Source organism: Heterodontus francisci, chromosome 4 (genome assembly GCF_036365525.1).
Source record: "Heterodontus francisci isolate sHetFra1 chromosome 4, sHetFra1.hap1, whole genome shotgun sequence".
Lineage (NCBI taxonomy): Eukaryota > Metazoa > Chordata > Chondrichthyes > Heterodontiformes > Heterodontidae > Heterodontus > Heterodontus francisci.
Genome location: NC_090374.1, coordinates 31821521 through 31841207, shown reverse-complemented (window position 1 = coordinate 31841207; position 19687 = coordinate 31821521). Strand labels below are relative to the sequence as shown.

Here is a 19687-nt window from a genome sequence, read left to right as displayed (position 1 = left end):
GGAAAATTCACCCCTTCCAGATGAGTGCAATGAGGTTACTGAGGGAAGTAAGGGGGCAAATTTTAGCTACTTTGGCCATAATCTTCCAATCCTCCTTGGATATGGGAGTGGTGCCAAAGGATTATAAATGGTAGATCCTTGTTTTAAACAAAAAAATGGGGAGAGTGATAAAGCTGGCAAAAACAGGCCAATCAGACTAACGTTGATGGTGGAAAACTTTTGGAGGCAATGGCCGGAATTTTACAGCCCCCCACACGGACGGGCTTGTGGCAGGGAGGGGCCGTAAAATTGAATGGGAGGTGGGGGGTGCTGTTCCCGATGCCTTCCCGCCCCCACTGCAATTTTACCTGGGACGGTGGCGACGAGAAACGGCCCCCCTGCCCCAGACCAGTCAAGGCCAGTTAACTGACACTGAAAGGTCTCCTCCCACCACTGCTGGTACCGGGCGGCAAAGGCCCCCAGAATGCTGCCAAGTAAAACCTAACGGCCTTCTTGCGGGCTGGATGACGGCTGTCGTGATCGGGCACCCTGTGCCCCACGGAGGGCACCCCCCACGTCCCAACCACTCCCACTGGACAACACTTCTCCCCCCACTCCTAAACTACCTCGCGCTTTGCCTCGCTGGTTCACGGCCGATTGCCCCCGCCGATGCCTCAAACACTTACCCTGGTTCTGGGGCTGTCGTCCCTCTTGCTTGGTGCAGTCCCAGTAGTGGCCACCGCTCCCAGTGGCGCGGCTGGGACTAAGAGCTGCTGGCCTGCTAATTGGCCGGGCGGAACCCCCCCCCCACCTCAAGGAGTTGGAAGTTCCACTCAAGGCAAATTAAGGGCCTGGGGCGTGAAAAATCCCGGCATGCCTCCCCAGACCCGGCGTCAGCGGGTTACCCCCAATTGTATGGCCAGTGGGTGGGGCTTTCTGTCCAACATAAAATTCTGGCCAATAATCTCGGACAAAATTAATTGGCATTTAGAAAAGCACAGGTGCATAACTTACTAGAGTTTTTTTGAAGTAACGGAGAGGGTTGATGTTTCCTAGGTGGAATTTCAAAAGTTGTTTGACAAAGTATCAAAAAGCAAAATTGAAGCCCATGCGATTAAAGGGACAGTAGTAGCATGAATACAAAATTGACTAAGGGGCTGAGAGTAAAGGTGAGCACTTATTTTTCAGACTGGAGGAAGGTATGCAGTGGTGTCCCTCGGGGGGTTGTTATTAGGACCACTGGTGTTTTTGATATATATTAATGACCTGGTCTTAGGTATACAGGGCATAATTTCAAAGTTGGAATTGACTCCAAAATGTAGTAAACAATGAGGAGGATAGTAACGGACTTCAGGAGGACATAGAGAGACTGGTGAAATGGGCAGACACATGGAATGTGTGAAATTTGAATGAAGAGAAATATGAAGTGATATATTTTGGTAGGAAGAGTCAGGAGAGGCAATATGAACTAAATGGTATACTTAAAGTCGATGCAGTAACAGAGACCTGGGGATGTATGTACACAAATCTTTGAAGTAATTAATGGGGATCCTAGTAACTGCACTTTTCACCCTGGGTGTATTGGATCCCATTCATTAATGCCTGTTTAAGTCACGAGCAATTTCTGCTGTTGATTGCAATAGATTAATTATATCCTGTTGAGGGAGTGCAACAAAGGTTCAGTAGTCTGGGTCCTGGGAAAAGGGGATTGTCCGATGAGGAGAGATTGAGTAGACTAAGCCTATATTCCCGCACGTTTAGAAGAATGAGAGGTGATCTGATTGAACATATAAAATTCTTAAGAGGCTTGACAAGGTAGATGCTGAGAAAATGTTCCTTCTGGCTGAGGATTCTAGAACACTGGATCACGCTCTCAGAATAAGGGGCAACTGTTTAGGACTGAGTGAGGAGATATTTCTGCACTCAAAGGGTTGTGTATCTTTGGAATTCTCTGCCCCAAAGAGCTGTGGATGCTCAGTCATTTGAGTATCTTCAAGTTAGCGTTCGATAGGTTTTTGGTTACAAAGGGAATTAAAGGATATGGCAATAGTGTGGGAAGCTGGAGTTGATATAGAAGATCAGCCATGATCTTATTAAATAGCGGAGGAGGCTCGAAGAACCAAATGGCCTATTCCAGCTCCTATTTCTTACGTTCCTGTGTACCAGTTAGCAAATGTTTAATCTCAGCCACATGCATTTCATAAACTCTTTCATATTCTGTACAGCTAAAAAAAAATTGGAGATTATTCATTTCTATCAAATTGAATTAGACAAAAGTATGTATGCAACAACAATTTGCACTCAGTTAATGCCTTTTGTGCAGAAAAATATCCCAAGGCATTTTTGGGTTTTGAAGGGAGAGACAGTTATATATTGTATAATGATGACCTGGGGAGAGAATTATCAAGTCAGCAATGAGCAGGCTCCAGGGATTTGGGATGGCAAAGAATGTAAGGAAGATTGGCGAAGAACAGAGATTGGATGCAGAGATATGGCCTATTTTGGAAGTGATGAAGGGCTAATGGGGTTTGATATTTTCTGAATAAGGCGCTTACTTTTATTATCTCAGAAATATTGGGAAATGGAGGAAAAACACTTGCATTTATGTATTGTTTTTGTCATATTTCTCAGAAGTACCACAAAGCAAGGCTACGGACCAGGTGCTGGAAGGTGGGATTAGATTGGGTGGCTAGTTTTTCCGGCCAGCGCAGACACGATGGGCTGAATAGCCTCCTTCTGTGCTGTAATTTTTCTATGGTTCTAAGATGCCAAGACAAGTTGAAAAGGTTATTTTTATAAAAAAGCATATGGCTTTATTAAGAATTAGAATACAAAAGCAAGGAAGTTATGCTAAACCTTTACAAAACACTGGTCAGACCTTAATTGAAATATTGTGTTCAATTCTGGGCATGATACTTTCGAAGGATGTCAAAAAGTGTTTAAGCTATGCACAAGCCTCCTCCCACCTATCTTCATCTAACCCAGTTACTATTCCTTTCTCCCAAAGATGTTTATCTATTTTTCCGTTAAATGCATCTATGCTATCTGCTTCAACTACCCCTTGCAGTACTGAGTTCCACTCTCTGGGTATAGAAGTTTCTCCAAAATTGCCTATTGGATTTCTTAGTGACTTTTTCATATCCTTGGCTCCGAGTTCTGGTCTTGCCCGCAATTAGAAACATATTCTATGTGCATCCTATCAAAGCTTTTTGTAATCATAAGCTTTAGGACCTCTATAAGCTCACCTCTGTCTTCTCTTTTCAAGAGAAAAGAGCCCCATCTTGATAGGTATAACTTTTCAGTTCTGTGTGCTGTACATCTTGCAATGGTTCAGAAATGAACAGTTTCTTTTAAGTTGGCTTTTTTTTTAAGTTGGTTTGCTTTTTAAAAATGTCTTCCACTGATAAATGTTGCTTATTTTGCAGAAAATATGCTTGGTATGATTGTTGTGAAAAATATGTGATTTTTGCTGTTTGAGTATTTTTTTAATGTGGGCCTTATCTTAGTTTGGTGTTTTTTTGCCTCTCAAATTAGCTACCAAGCAGTGGAATATATGAGATTGGGGATTGATCCAACCTCAGCTTGTCAGAAGGCTATGAGAAGAATCCAAATGCATTACCCAAAGTTTTTTGGTGCAATTATCTGTGCTAACACAACTGGGAGTTATGGTAAGTTTTTAAAACAAAACCTGTTAAAGGATAAGTGTTAAACTGGTTTCCTGAGAGAAATACTGAAGTACTAAATAAACAACCTTGTGTAAACCTGTCTCGCACCTAACTATATTGAGCACAATATCTGCAAAATTAATTCATTTTGTGAAAGACTGCATGGGCCTGGAATGTTAAACATGTGTCCTTGGGTACAAGTTTGTATTTGTGATGGCAAAAAAAAACAAACGAGGGAAATATATCCAGTTTATAGGCCCCTTTTTTTTTACATGGGAATTTTTTTGAGGCAACGAGTGTCTCGGTTGTGGGCTGGCAAGTTGGCAAGAGACCCACATTGCCTCCTTTTGAGGAAGGCACGCCATATTGCAAGCCAATCAGGCACTTGAGAGGCTGCCGGCAGGCCTTTCCCAAGATCAGGACCCCAGGGTCGGGAAGTCCCGCCTGCAGAGAGCTGCCAGCCTATCAGAGGTAGTTCTTTTGCTCAGCAGCGCCACCGATGAGGCGGTGGCTGCTGCCTGAATGGCACTCATTGGAGATCCAGGATCATGGAGTGACCCAAGCCACAGAGGTAAGTGATGGCAGGAGGGGTTTAGTGGGGTGCAGGGGTCACAGTGAGCGAGGTGTAGGGGGTGTTGGCAGCAAGGGCAAGGGATGGCTCAGCATCCCTCCCCTCTCCCCGATGCTGAGTTCCTCAATCTGAGCACCTTTGAATAAGGGAGCCACCATTCCCTCCCACCCCCGACCCCGGGAGACTACAAACAACCCTGCACAGGTTTGCATGTCGTGCTCCCCGCGTGGGGACAGGCCTGCCTGCCACGGGGTTACGGGGTTAATACAAACGGCGGTGGGAAGAAGCCCGTAATTGGGCATTAATTGCCCACTTAAGGACGTCAATTGGTGGTGGGGTGGGAAGGCCGTCCACAGGCCTGCCTGCCACAGACTAAAACGGGTTGGAGTCAGGAAGGTGGAGGGGTCCACACCTGCCACCATCCCATCCAATTAAATGTCCACCCCACCTCCAAACTCGGCATGGGGGAGAGCATAAAATACTGCCTAGAGGAACATGGAGTCATAACAGCACAGAAAGAGGCCATTCGGCCCATCAAGTCCATGCCAGTTGTCCGCAAAGTAATCCAATCCATCCCATTCCCTGGCACTATCGTCATAGCCCTGTAAGTTTGTTTCCCTCAACTGCCTATCCAATTTCATTTTGAAATCATTCATCATCTCCACTTCCACCATCCTCGTAGGTAGCGGGTTCCAGGTCATTGCCACTCATTGCTTAAAAAAAGTTCTTCCTCACATCCCCCCCTGCATCGCTTGCCCAAAATCTTTATCCTGTAGTCCTTGTACCATCAGCTAATGTGAACAGCTTTTCTTTGTCTACATTATCCAAACCTGTCAGAATCTTGTACACCTCTATAAAATCTCCCCTCAATCTCCTTTGCTCCAAGGAGAACAACCCCACCTTCTCCAGCTTAACCTTGTAGTTAAAACTCCTCATCCCTGGAACCATTCTGGTAAATCTCCTCTGCACCCTGTCAAGGACCCTCCCATCCTTCCATTTTGATTAACTAACTCTAGCTATCATTAAAACTTGCTGTCCAGACTGTGAGTAAGTGCAGTCAAATTATTGCTACACCTAGATATGGCACAGTAACAATAATTCATGATTTCTTAATGTTCGTGGGAGAATTAAATGGTGATGTACAAAACTTAATGAGGCATTGATCTTGATGACGAACATAATGGACTTTTTGAGCACATGACAAATTGGTTGTGGGGGGTATGGTGGGTGGATATGGAGAGACCAAGACAGCCAAAAGGCCCATGATAAAGTCCTGTGTGAGAGATTCCCTTTTATAAACTAAGTTCAGTGGGTAAGATGTGGACTGATAACTAGCTAATAGCAGGTAATCATAAAGGTGATCTAGGTTAATATGGGAAAGGAGTATTAAGTGAGTCTGGGATGGACTTGGAGGCAGTGAAGATCCTTGAAAGAAAGCTCAATAAGGTCAAACAGTGTCCAGTGAATTTCACTACGGACAATGCAAGACAGTAGATATTGGAAGTACAAATAGGAGCTATGTGTACCAAAGGGTGCACTAGAAGACCTAAGGATGCCAGTCGACTTGATTAGTTCACCACATCGAAATAGTGATGAGCTGGAAAACACAATGAACAGGATGCTGGGATATACTGCCAAATCAGTTGAGTTCATATCCCAGAAATCATGCTGAAGCTAGACAGAGCTCTGTACAATCCAGAAAGGGTGATTGGAGTCAGAGTGTTGGGCTCATAGCCAGCGAGTTGCTAGAGTGAGAGGAAGGTGAAGGGGGCAATGATATTGTACATCCAGACTGATTGTATATCATATTGGTAAATAGTTGAGATTAGCTTTATTCCAGTTATAGTGCCATAATAAGCATTTTGAAAGACTAATCCAAAGGTTAAATGAAAAAGGGGACTGAATTCAGATGAATTTTATAAAAAGTGGTTGCACACTTTTAACTGATGCTATTAAAAACAGTGGAGATTAGATGCAGAGAGCTATTAATTGATGTGACTATTGTGAAATATTTCGAAATATCAATTATTTTGAGGCAACGCAGCTTTTATTTTGGGGGAGGAGGAGGAGAAAGTTGCATAGATGTGGGCTTGGAAAAGCATTATGCAACTTTGAAAGAATTTGCAAGGCAAGCTTTGACCCTTGTTATCTGGGACCGCATGGTACTTGATTGCATAAATGGCTTTACAACTGATCTGTGTTGAGATCTCGGGCCGGATTTTCAAAGCAGGGTCGAGAATCGGACACCCTGATGAATTCTGGATCCCAACCCTGCACTTCAGCTGCATTGCTCTCACGACGCGATCTTTGAATACTAATTCCTTAATTGGGCAAGAGGCGAGCTCAGCAACCAGTTAGAGGCACTGAGAGCTTCCAGAAGGTGAGAGCTGTCTACCTGGTGCCAGCGGCAAAGGCAGGAAGCAGCCATGTTGGGGGCTTTCGCTGCCTTGCTGAGGAGAGCAGGCAACTCATGACAGAGGCAGGACGATGAAGATGGTGGGAAGTAGCCGTGCATGCCAAGTGGAGGTAAAAAGCTCGACCTGACACTGGTTGGCCACTCAAATTTAATTTCACCTCACATAGAAACAAACTTGCATTTGCCCCACAGCGATCCCGACAGCTGTGCACTAACGTACACCAGACTGGTCTGGATTGCCAAAATTTGATTTGAAAGATTGCCTTCCCGAGCGCCCGGTCCCTCAACAAGCTCCTAAAGGGGATTATTGGGCTAATTGTGCCTTGCTTGTTCCCCGTTCCCTCCCCACCGCTAGCACTTTAAAAATGCGAAACTGTCCCAGAGGTGTCAGGATCCTGAGACATCCTCCAGCACTGCGATTTTCAAATGGCACCTGCACCAGGTCCCGACCCCACGACTCTTTGAAAATCCGGCCCCTTTAATTGCAAAAGTAGTAGTAGCTTATAGTAATTCACTGTTGGTAGTTAAGAATTGTGAATTTAGCTAGCTCACTCTGACTAACTTTGGGTGGTGCAACATTGGGTAAGGAATACACAATCTTGCATGAAGATAGAGAGCTTTCAAGATCGCTGGACATCCCAAAGTGCATGCTTTACAGCCAATTAAGCATTTTTGTAGTGTCATCGTTGTTGTGATGTATTAAACACGCCTGCTAATTTGTGAACCATCATGTCTTTTGAACAACAGTGATGTAAATGATCAGATTCCTTAAAATAAAAAAGTATTTAATTGGCCATAAAGCCAGGATGTCCTGTCGTTGTGAAAGGCACTATATAAATATGTTATTTTTCTTTTAGCCTGTTTGTGATGTTAGTTGAAGGATAAATATTAGCCAGGACACCAAGAGAACACTCTGAGGGCAGATTTAATGTTTCATTTGAAAGAGCACTTCCAACAGCACAGCATTCCCTCTGTACTGCATTGAAGTGTCAGCCTAGATTATGTGCTCAAATCTCTGGCACAGGCCTTGAACCCATAACCTTGTGATTTGGAGGCGAGAGCGCTACAACTGAGTCAAGCTACATACAGGCAAAACAGGTAGAATTAGTAAACAGTCAGATGTGCAGATCTGTGTTTCATTTGGAATAACATCAAGATTTCTATTTAAGACTGTTTGGACAACTTGGGAGCATAGCAATTCCCCAGTCCAAGAATTGTTTCAGCTGACAAAATACTGTGCATTTTACTGTGTTTTCGTTTACTTCTCTGAAGTGGATAATCCCACTGGTAATCTGAAATGTGATTTCTGATCTGCAAGGAAAGATGCATAATTCAACACATGTAACTCTACCTCCTGGAGTAGTGCAATGTTTTTTCAATAAAGAACTGAAAGCCTACTGTTGTTCCTTTACAAAATGCTTCTATTATATAAGATTGAAACACAACACAGAAATACCTGGAAAGAAAACCTGCTGAAAAAGAAGCAGCTTGAATTTGTAGTTGGCTAGCTGGATTAGTTTGTCTCATGCTATTCACTCCCTGCTAGTAAATATGAGAATGTTGAGAGTCAGTTACAAACATACAGGCATTAGTGCTGCAGGACAAAAATGCGCAAACATACAACAGGGTATTTGGGAACTGAATATCAAATAAACTAGATTTTCGATTGCTTTCCATCCTGGTGACATTTTGCAACAACCAAGTTTTGTCAAAAGAATAAAGTAGATGCTGGAGTCTGGTTAATAGACATATTGCCAGAGAGTGGTATTTTTGGTGGCATGATATTCTAGATGTTAAAAAAAAACAATCTGGATTCAATATTTTTCTGGGACAATTTTTTCCATTGCATCTCAGCTAGCTTGCTTAATGAGTAAAGAGAAGAGCACTCCATTTATTTGATTCTCCAACCCGGCATTGTTTTAAAGCTAAATAGCTGTCTCAAAACCAGCAATAACGCCATCTGAATATTCTTTGCTATTGAAGTTTCACTTAGATCAGATTTTCATTAGAATCCTTTATTAAATATAATTTTACAGGGGCTGGGGAAAGCTTTTACCTTTTCACACAAACTTCCAAAAACTTAATAACTTGAAGCAGGTTATGATTTGGAGTTCAAGTGATTGTTGCAGAGTCACCTGAAACATGTCTGCTCTTGCAAAGAACACTGTGGCCAAAAACAAAACAAGAACTGAAGCTAACAGGCAAGAAACCTAAGCACTCATTAAGTGGCTCAGTGTCATGTTTTGCTTTAAAATGCTCCTGTGAAGCGCCTTGGAATTTTATTAAGTTAAAGTCACTATATAAATATAAGTTGTTGATTTAAAGCCACTGCAACACTACCTTTTTCTGTGTCTGTATAACCAACTCGTTCTTTCACACTAAACCCTGTCACCAGGTTTCATGGAGGCACCCAAGATCGCGTCGTTGGCACCAGCTAGACTTCATTGTCACAAGGCGAGCCGCCTTAAACAGTGTTCCAATCACACGCAGCTTCCACAGTGCGGACTGCGACACCGACCACTCCCTAGTGTGCAGCAAGGTTAAACTCAGAACAAAGAAGTTGCATCATTCCAAGCAGAAGGGCCACCCGCGCATCAACACGAGCAGAATTTCTCACCCACAGCTGTTACAAAAATTTCTAAATTCACTTGTAACAGCCCTTCAAAACACTCCCACAGGGGATGCCGAGACCAAGTGGGCCGACATCAGAGATGCCATCTATGAGTCAGCTTTGACCACCTACGGCAAAAGTGCGAAGAGAAATGCAGACTGGTTTCAATCTCATAAGAGCTGGAACCTGTCACAGCCGCGAAGCGCACTGCACTGTTGAACTGCAAGAAAGCCCCCAGCGAGTTAACATCTGTAGCACTTAAAGCAGCCAGAAGCACTGCACAAAGAACAGCCAGGCGCTGCGCAAACGACTACTGGCAACACCTATGCAGTCATATTCAGCTGGCCTCAGACACCAGAAACATCAGAGGAATGTATGATGGCATTAAGAGAGCTCTTGGGCCAACCATCAAGAAGATCGCCCCCCTCAAATCTAAATCAGGGGACATAATCACTGACCAACGCAAACAAATGGACCGCTGGGTTGAGCACTACCTAGAACTGTACTCCAGGGAGAATGTTGTCACTGAGACTGCCCTCAATGCAGCCCAGCCTCTACCAGTCATGGATGAGCTGGACTTACAACCAACAAAATTGGAACTCAGTGATGCCATTGATTCTCTAGCCAGCGGAAAAGCCCCTGGGAAGGACAGCATTACCCCTGAAATAATCAAGAGTGCCAAGCCTGCTATACTCTCAGCACTACATGAACTGCTATGCCTGTGCTGGGACGAGGGAGCAGTACCTCAGGACATGCGCGATGCCAATATCATCACTCTCTATAAAAACAAAGGTGACTGCAACAACTACCGTGGAATCTCCCTGCTCAGCATAGTGGGGAAGGTCTTTGCTCGAGTCGTTCTAAACAGGCTCCAGAAGCTGGCCGAGCGCGTCTACCCTGAGGCACAGTGTGGCTTTCGTGCAGAGAGATCGACCGTTGACATGCTGTTCTCCCTTCGTCAGATACAGGAGAAATGCTGTGAACAACAGATGCCCCTCTACATTGCTTTCATTGATCTCACCAAAGCCTTTGACCTCGTCAGCAGACGTGGTCTCTTCAGACTACTAGAAAAGATTGGATGTCCACCAAAGCTACTAAGAATCATCACTTCATTCCATGACAATATGAAAGGCACAATTCAACATGGTGGCTCCTCATCAGACCCCTTTCCTATCCTGAGTAGTGTGAAACAGGGCTGTGTTCTCGCACCCACACTTTTTGGGATTTTCTTCTCCCTGCTGCTTTCACATGCGTTCAAGTCCTCTGAAGAAGGAATTTTCCTCCACACAAGATCAGGGGGCAGGTTGTTCAACCTTGCCCGTCTAAGAGCAAAGTCCTCATCAGGGAACTCCTCTTTGCTGACGATGCTGCTTTAACATCTCACACTGAAGAGTGCCTGCAGAGCCTCGACAGGTTTGTGGCTGCCTGCAATGAATTTGGCCTAACCATCAGCCTCAAGAAAACGAACATCATGGGGCAGGATGTCAGAAATGCTCCATCCATCATTATTGGCGACCACGCTCTGGAAGTGGTTCAAGAGCTCACCTACCTAGGCTCAACTATCACCAGTAACCTGTCTCTAGATGCAGAAATCAACAAGCGCATGGGAAAGGCTTCCACTGCTATGTCCAGACTGGCCAAGAGAGTGTGGGAAAATGGCGCACTGACACGGAACACAAAAGTCCGAGTGTATCAAGCCTGTGTCTTCAGTACCTTGCTCTATGGCAGCGAGGCCTGGACAACGTATGTCAGCCAAGAGCGACGTCTCAATTCATTCCATCTTCGCTGCCTCCGGAGAATACTTGGCATCAGGTGGCAGGTCCGTATCTCCAACACAGAAGTCGTCGAGGCGGCCAACATCCCCAGCTTATACACACTACTGAGTCAGCAGCGCTTGAGATGGCTTGGCCATGTGAGCCGCATGGAAGATGGCAGGATCCCCAAAGACACATTGTACAGCGAGCTCGCCACTGGTATCAGACCCACCGGCCGTCCATGTCTCCGCTTTAAAGACGTCTGCAAACGCGACATGAAGTCCTGTGACATTGATCACAAGTCGTGGGAGTCAGTTGCCAGCGTTCACCAGAGCTGGCGGGCAGCCATAAAGGCGGGGCTAAAGTGTGGCGAGTCGAAGAGACTTAGCATTTGGCAGGAAAAAAGACAGAGGCGCAAGGGGAGAGCCAACTGTGTAACAGCCCCGACAAACAAATTTTTCTGCAGCACCTGTGGAAGAGCCTGTCACTCTAGAATTGGCCTTTATAGCCACTCCAGGCACTGCTCCACACACCACTGATCATCTCCAGGCGCTCACCCATTGTCTCTCGAGATAAGGAGGCCAAAGAAAGAAGTATATAAAATGAATGCTACATTGCCACTGAAGGTGCATTGAAGGGATTGGTTTATGAGGCTTTTACTTGAAAAGGCAGTTTTCAGCAAAGCTGTATTTTCAAGCAGGTAATTTTGGGTGGCTCTAGCTTAAGTATTGTCCCACTTAACAGTAAAATAAAACTTTAAATTTCCATCCTCTTGCCAACTGAGGAGGCAGTGAGTTGTGACATATCAGTATCACTGAATCCCATAGCGACAATGGAAAGTACTGTGCAGTGTCCTACTTGCCTTACCTCCAGGAATGTTCAGGAACTAACCAATTTATAAATCCCACATTTTACATCCATGGCTCTCCTTCAACCAATTCTCTTTGATTATTCTGAACCAATAGGCTGGAGGATTCCAGTTGTACAAGGTGGTACGAGGTGGTAGGCCTTGCCCTGAGATCATTTTGAGTCTCGAGCCTCTGATCCAAGCTGTAAAGACAGACTGTGACTCTTCACAAAAGACAGGCTTGTCGGGTTAAAATTTACTTCTTGTAGTTGCAAGATTTGTTAAGATAATTAGTTTGTAGCAGTGATATTCAAATAGATCTTTTACTAAGACAGTACCATCACTTACTGCATATTAGTACTTAATCCTTATTACACCATATCTGTGTTGAGTTTTCCATTATCTCATGGGTCTTTGCTAATATTAGCATGTCCAGATTTAGATTTGAGTATCAAGAGGGTCACACTAATCTCTAAACAAGTGAGATTTCTCCATATCACGTTATCATTGCATCTGATTTACTAAAACTTTACTCTGCAGTCACTTGTAGCCTGCAATTTGTAACTTGGTAAGATTTGAGAATATCCTACTCCAGCAGTTCTTAGCCAAGAAATGTAAAAGTCAGGGGAAGTTGTTGAATACTGCACTGAGTTTGTGATTGGGTATCCAGATTGGTTTCCATTTCCAATCATCTCAGGCAGTAACATTGAATTCTCCCCTCAGTTGAAAGGTTACCATGGCTGATTTACTGATTAACAGACATCAACCATTAGAGCACCATCACTTTGGACTTTCGCAGCTCAAGAGGGGCCAGCATCACCTTCTCACAGCAACTATGTTTGGCAAATTCTGGATTTGCCAGTCTGCAGCTCATACACTAACTCATTCCAAGTCCCGTTCACCCATCGACTCTGTTCCTACTAACCTACATTGGCTCACAGATCGGCAACACCTCGATTTTAAAATTCCCATCCTTGTTTTCAAGGTCTCTGTGGCCTGGCCTTTCCTATCTCTGTAACCTCCACCAACATTGCAATGCTCTGAGATCTCTACCCTCAATCAATTTGCACATCTCCGATTTTAACTGCTCTACCATTGACAGTCATACGTTCAGTTGCATAGGGCCTATACTCTGGAATTCCCTGCCTAAACATCTCTGTCTCTACTCCTTGCCTTTCCTCCCCTCCTTTATGAAGCTTCTTAAAACCAACTGTTATGGTTAACTGTCCTAAAATCTCCTTATAAAATACTGTGGATGATGGAAATCAAGAGGAAGAACAGAATTTGCTGGTAATGTTTCTAATATCTCATTGTGTGGTTCATGTTGAATTTTAAAGCTCCTAGAAAGCACCTTGGAATATTTTATTACGTGAAGGGTCATATATAAATGCATGTTGTTGCTGTGTCACCCACATGCTGTGAAAGTTCTCCAGTACTTTGTCCAACTGGCCATTCTTAATACATGAGTCTATATTTGACAGTGAAGGACATTATAACAGAGCCCAATGTTTACATGTGCTGTTTCCATCGGGCGTTATTGAATAGGAGCCCTGATTGTGGACAGCATAAACAGATCTAGGATCAGGTTATCATTGTCGACCATACTGTACAGTTTAATAGGCACTACTGAAAAATCTGAAGCGGCTGCTTTGTGTAGATCTTCCTGACTTTTTAGCAATGCAATTTCTTAACAATACCAGGGAGGGGAGAGGAAAGGGCTGTTCATAAATGGACACTGATTATCTGGTACAAATAGAAGCTGAACTAAGTATGAAGGCTAAAACGTGAGTTGCTTTGGCAATCTAGCAAAGTACACTGAACATATAAACTTTAAAATGTATTTACATCATTGGTCATGGAAGTTGCATTATAATCGGTACTATCGATTTATTAAGGCATGGTAGCTTTTCACTTCGGTATATATTATGCTACTTTTGAATATGTAGTTACTCACCAAAAGGAAGACAAAAACACTGTTGAAAATAGTTTCAATTGGGGGAGAAGGCTCTGCAGCTTCTACAATTGGAAATTGACTGCTACCTTTCTTGAAAAAGAAAATTTACACATTTACTGTGACACAAAGCTGAAAACCAATCTGATTCACTTGGAAGTATGCACCACTCAAAGCCATTAGAAACAGTTTAGAATAAATACCAGTAGATGGTTCAAAATAAAAAGCCTACTTCTGACGTGTTACATTAACCGCAACTGAGTTCTCCTGAAATTGTTGTCTTTTCTTTTAGGTGCTGCGTGCAGTAAATCTCCAGAACTTGACCAGTTTCATTTTATGGTTTACAATCCTTTGAAGGCCTCGCAACACATAGTGGACTGCATTTAAAGCTGCTGAGATGCATCATGTTCAAAGACTTTCAGGGCTTGTGACTGTTTACACTCAGGAGTGAACCTAAATTTCAGCTCTCAAAAATTCAGCTGCAATCTGCTAAATTTAGTACAGAAGGTGGTTGATAATATGCTATTGATATCTGTTTGCCAATTAAGTTTTTTAGGTGCATTGTAAACATATTACATTTTTTACATTTTGTGTTTGTACATAGGAACAGTAGGCCATTCAGCCCGTCAAGTCTCTTCCACTATCAGATCATGATTTGATCTGTACCATGACTCCATTACCCACCTTTTAATCTTTTGCAAGTAATTTTGAACCTTAACAAAAGCCAGTAAATGGAGAACCCTGAAATTGCACTAGTAGAAGCCATTCGTAGGTATGTTTACAAATATGTGAGATTTGTAGGAATAGGTGTAGGTCTTTCGAACCTGTTTTGCCATTCAGTCAGATAATAGTTAATCTGTATCTCAACTTCACTTATCTGCTTTTGATCCATGTCCCTTGATTCCCATACATGACAATCTATTGATCTCTAGTTTTGCAAGTTTCAATTAATCCAGCAACTGCAGCCTCTTGGGGGTATCTGTAAAAACAAAATGTAATTTAAGCTGGAAAATGGAGAAACCACAGTTTCAGACGTGCCTCAACGTGGTGATGATAGTCTAAAGGCAAAATCTCAGGTCGGTTTTCTGCTTCCTGAGCGCTGAACTGAGAGAGATGCAAGACCATCCTCGGCGATGAATCTCGAGCTTCTTTGAGTTGTGCGGCAACGCAATCACTTCAGCACAGTGAAAAACTACATTTCACTGGAGTTTGGGAGCTCATTGAAGTAAATATTTCAAAATTGTTAATGTTTAAAAAGAAAGCTACTCCATTACACTTGCATTCGCATTAAAAATTAACTGTCTGATGAGCAGGACTCTGGGTATATGCACAAACCTGTAGGGAGAGAACTTATTGAGTTATTGAGAAATGCATTCAAAGTGTGACTTGCATCTGCACCTTGCATGCTACAGATACAGGTGGGAGACGAATAGTTGCTGTATAACAGCACTCTCAATAAGCTTTTCTTATATTTTATCATTGTGTTGAACAATTTGATTTTTAAATAGCAAGCTGTGGATGGCTATGCAAATAGGTTACTGGAACTGCTACTGTGTTAATTTTCTACATAATACGTGGCCTGCCAACTGTTGTCAGTTGTTAAGCTGCAATTAAGCAGTTCTCCATTCACCATGTATGAATAAACTCTTGTTGTTTCCCCATGTTGGTGTAACCTCAGCCTTTGTAATATAAGCACTAGGAACAGGAGTAGACCATAGGCCCCTGGAGCTGTTCTACTATTCAATAAGATCGTGGTTGATCTTTACATCAACTCCAAACTTAAAATGATTACCAACAGCAGAAAAAGATGGAATAAAATTATTTTTAAAAAAGCAGAATTCTTTGTATAGACAGTAACTGATATTAAAGAATTTAATTGGTGAGACATTTTTACATTTTTGTGGATGATAATTTTGTTACAGTGAACATTTATACACGTCAACAATAACTTGCATTTATATAGCACCTTTAGCATTGTAAAATGTCCCAAGGCTCTTTAGGAAACATTTGACATCGAGCCACACAAGCTGCAATTGGGTCAGATGACCAAAACTTGATCAAAAAGGTAGATTTTAAGGTGTGTTTTAAAGGAGGAAAGAGAGGTGGAGATGTGTAGGGAGGATATTCCAGAGCTTAGGCCTAAGCAGTTGAATGATGGGATGATTAATATCGAGGATCCACAAAAGGCAAGAATTGGAGGAGTGCAGAACCTCAGAGGGTTGTGGGGCTGGAGGAGGTTACAGAGATAGGAAGGGACGAAGCCATGGAGGGATTTGAAAACAAGATGACAATTTTAAAATTGAGGCGTTACTCTTCAGTTTCAGTTTGCTGTTCTTCTGTGACTGCTCATTTTCATTGCAATCATTCCCATTCTTTGAAGCTCCAAATATACTAGGAGATTCTATAAATTGGATAGGGGTTGTAACAGGGAAGAGAAAAAAAAATCGTAATTCATCATTAACATGTTCTTCTTTTGGAAATCCACATGGTTGCCCTACTCCACTATGTAAATGACCTCTTTCTGGCCTCTAACTTCAGTTCTTTTATAGCTACTGCGAAACTGAATAAACTTCTTCGCAACCAGCTTGAAGCACACAGAGGAAAATCTGCTGTACTTTAATACCAAAGTAATAAAGGTAAGTAATGAGGACTTGAGGCCAGCTTGGCTTTGAAAATCAAGATGTCAAAATACATATCCTAATTAGCAGATGGATCCAAACAATAACTTTTGAAAAGGGCATGGAGGTGGATACATATAATTTCTTTCAAATTAAGTTGAGAAAAAACATTTTTACATTAGTCCACTAATGCCCAACACAACCTCTCCTCATGGTTCACACAAATTCCATGGTATAATAAATGTTAGCCCAGGGGATAGTATACTTTTCAGTTCTAATGTATGATTTTATGAAGAGGTGAATAAGGAACACTAATAATCATAGAGTTTTATAATCATACAGCACAGAAGGAGGCCATTAGGCCCATCTTGCATGCGCCAGCTCTTTGAAAGAGCTTTCCAATTGGTCCCACTTCTCTGCTCCTTCCCCATAACTATAAATTTTCCCCCTTTGAATATTTATGCAAATTGCTTTTCAAAATTACTCTGCTGCTGTCTAAACATTTTAATTTTTAACTGTTGGGAATAAAGTAATGCCCTCTTCTCTGTCCAGGTATATACACAGCTCTCTCCCCTGGACGCGACTCATTTAGTTCCTGCAAAGTAGGTGTTGGGAAATGTTGTAACTGGTTGAAACCCAAATTGCAGCTACCAGACTGACTGGCAGATGCGGTGTAAATAAACCCTCCTGCCATGGAGGAAACTGAGGCCAAGAAATTCAATGGTCTGTTTTTCAGGTGCTAAATGGTCGCTTAAATTTCCAATTCGAGAACACAGTACACAAGAAATAGGAGGAGAAGTAAACCATATGGCCCATGGAGCCTGCTCTGCCATTTAATACGATCATGGCTGATCTTGGGCTTCAATTCCACCGTCCTGCCTGCTCCCCATATCCCTTCATTCCCTCCGAGACCAAAAATCTGTCTATCCCAGCCTTAGATGTTTTCAATGATGGAGCATCCACTACCCTTTGGGGTAGAGAATTCCAAAAATTCACAACCCTTCTCATCTCAGTCCTGAATGATTGGCCCCTTATCCTGAGACTATGCCCCCGCATTCTAGATTCCCCGACCAGGGGATAATAATCTCTCAGCTTCTACCCTATCAAGCCCTTTCAGAATCTTGTATGTCTCAATTAGATCTCCTCTCATTCTTCTAAACTCCAGAGAATATAGGCCCAGTTTACTCAGCCTCTCATCATAGGACAACCCCCTCATCCCAGGGACCAATTTAGTACATCTTTGCTGCACTGGCTCCAGCTCAAGTATATTCTTAAATGTGGTGACCAAAAGACCTAAACTGCACACAGTATTCCAGGTGCGGTCTCAACAAAGTGCTGTACAATTTTAGTAAGACTTCTTTATTCGTGTACTCCAATCCCCTTGCAATAAAAGTCAACATGCCATTTGCCTTCCTAATAGCCTGCTGCACCTAGATGTTAACTTTGTGTTCCTTGTATGAGTACCCCCAAGTCTCTCTGAACATCAACTCTTACCAATTTCACACCTTTTAAAATATATTCTACTTTTCTATTATTACAACCAAAGTAAACAACTTCACACTTCCCTACATTATACTCCATTTGCCATCTTGTTGCCCTTTTACTGAATCTGTCTATAATTCTGCAGCCTCTCTATGTCCTTCCCACAGCTTACCTTTCCACCGAGCTTTGTATCATCAGCAAACCTAGATACATTACTCTCTGTCTCTTCATCCAAGTCATTAATATAGAGTGTAAATAGCTGAGGCCCCAGCACTGATCCTTGCGGCACCACACCATTCACTACCTGCCAACTTGAAAATGCCCCATTTATGCCCACTTTCTGCTTCCTGTCTGTTAACCAATCGCCTATCCATGCTAATATATTACCCATGAGCCTTTATCTTGCCTATTTTTATATGGCACCTTATCGAATGCCTTTTGGAAATCCAGGTTATACTACATCGACTGGTTCCCCTTTATCTACCCTACTAGTTACATCCTCAAAAAACTATAATAAATTTGTCAAACAGGATCTCCCTTTAGTAAAACCATGCTGACTTGCTTTAATCATACTATGCTTTTCCAAGTGCAATGTTAAGACTTCTTTAATAATAGTTTCCAGCATCTTCCCAAAGACTCATGTTAGGCTAACTGGCCAGCAGTTCCCTGTTTTCTCTCTACCTCCTTTCTTGAGAAGCAGTGTAACATTTGCCAACTTCCAAACTGACAGGAACATTCCTGAATCTAAGAAATTCTGGAAAATCATAGCCAGAACTTCCACTATCTCTGCAGCTATCTCTTTAAAACCCTATGATGCAGGCCATCTGGTCCCAGGGACTTGTCAGATTTTAGTCCCTCAAGTTTCTCCAATACTTTTTCTCAGCTGATATCAATTTCCTTAATTTCCTCACTTTTTAGCCACTAGGTTACTGCCTATTTCTGGTATGGAACTTGTGTCGTCTACTGTGAAGACAGACACAAAATATTTGTTCAATGCCTCTGCCATTTCCTATTTCCCCATGATGATTTCTTCTGTCTCTGCCTCTAAGAGACCAACATCTACTTTAGCTACTCTGTTCCTTTTTATGTACATATAAAAGCTCTTACGATCTTTTTATATTGCTGGCTAGTTTACTCTCATTCTATTTTTTCCCTTTTTATCAACTTTTTGGTGGCCCTTTGCTGGTTTCTAATACACTCCCAATCTTCAGACTTGCTACTATTTTTTGCAACATTGTAAGGTCTTTCTTGAGGAGTTTTTGTTTTTGAACGGAATGTTCTTTTGTTGAACCCTTTGCATTGTTTCTTTAAATATTTCCCACTATTTATTTACCACCACATTTTCCAGTCTATTTACCTAATTAACCTTAGCCAGTTCTCCCCTCATATCTTTGTAATTGGCTTTGTTTAAGTTTAAGATTCTTGTTTTTGATTGAAATGTGTCACTTTCAAACTTAACATGAAATTCAATGGTATTATGATCACTATTTCCCAGTGGATCTTTTACTATGACACAAGGAGAAACATCCTTTCAGTATCTACCCTGTCAGCCATGATCGTATTAAATGGTGGAGCAGTCTCGAGGGGCTGAATGACCTATTCCTGCTCCTATTTCTTATATTCTTATGAGTGCATACCTGACATATTATGGCAGGTAACAAAATAGGACCAGTGCCTGCACCACTCCATGAACCTAATCTGTACCGGCTTTAAGGCACCAGTCTCCTGACCTATCACTGATGTGCAGCAATCACAAATCCTATTTATTGACCTGAAAGCTTATGTCCTAAGAT

At 42.5% G+C, this 19687-nt stretch overlaps 1 protein-coding gene across 1 annotated transcript in view; it reads left to right on the top strand.

The window, feature by feature from the left end:
* The window catches only part of LOC137368958 (N(4)-(beta-N-acetylglucosaminyl)-L-asparaginase-like), a 42680-nt gene extending 27007 nt beyond the window's left edge, over positions 1–15673 (top strand). Inside the window, exons 8-9 of the mRNA XM_068029331.1 lie at positions 3514–3647; positions 14087–15673. Of these exons, the coding sequence (XP_067885432.1) occupies positions 3514–3647; positions 14087–14181 (229 nt within the window). The 3' untranslated portion in view covers positions 14182–15673. The remainder of the gene's footprint in view (positions 1–3513; positions 3648–14086) is intronic.
* Positions 15674–19687: the final 4014 nt, after the last annotated feature.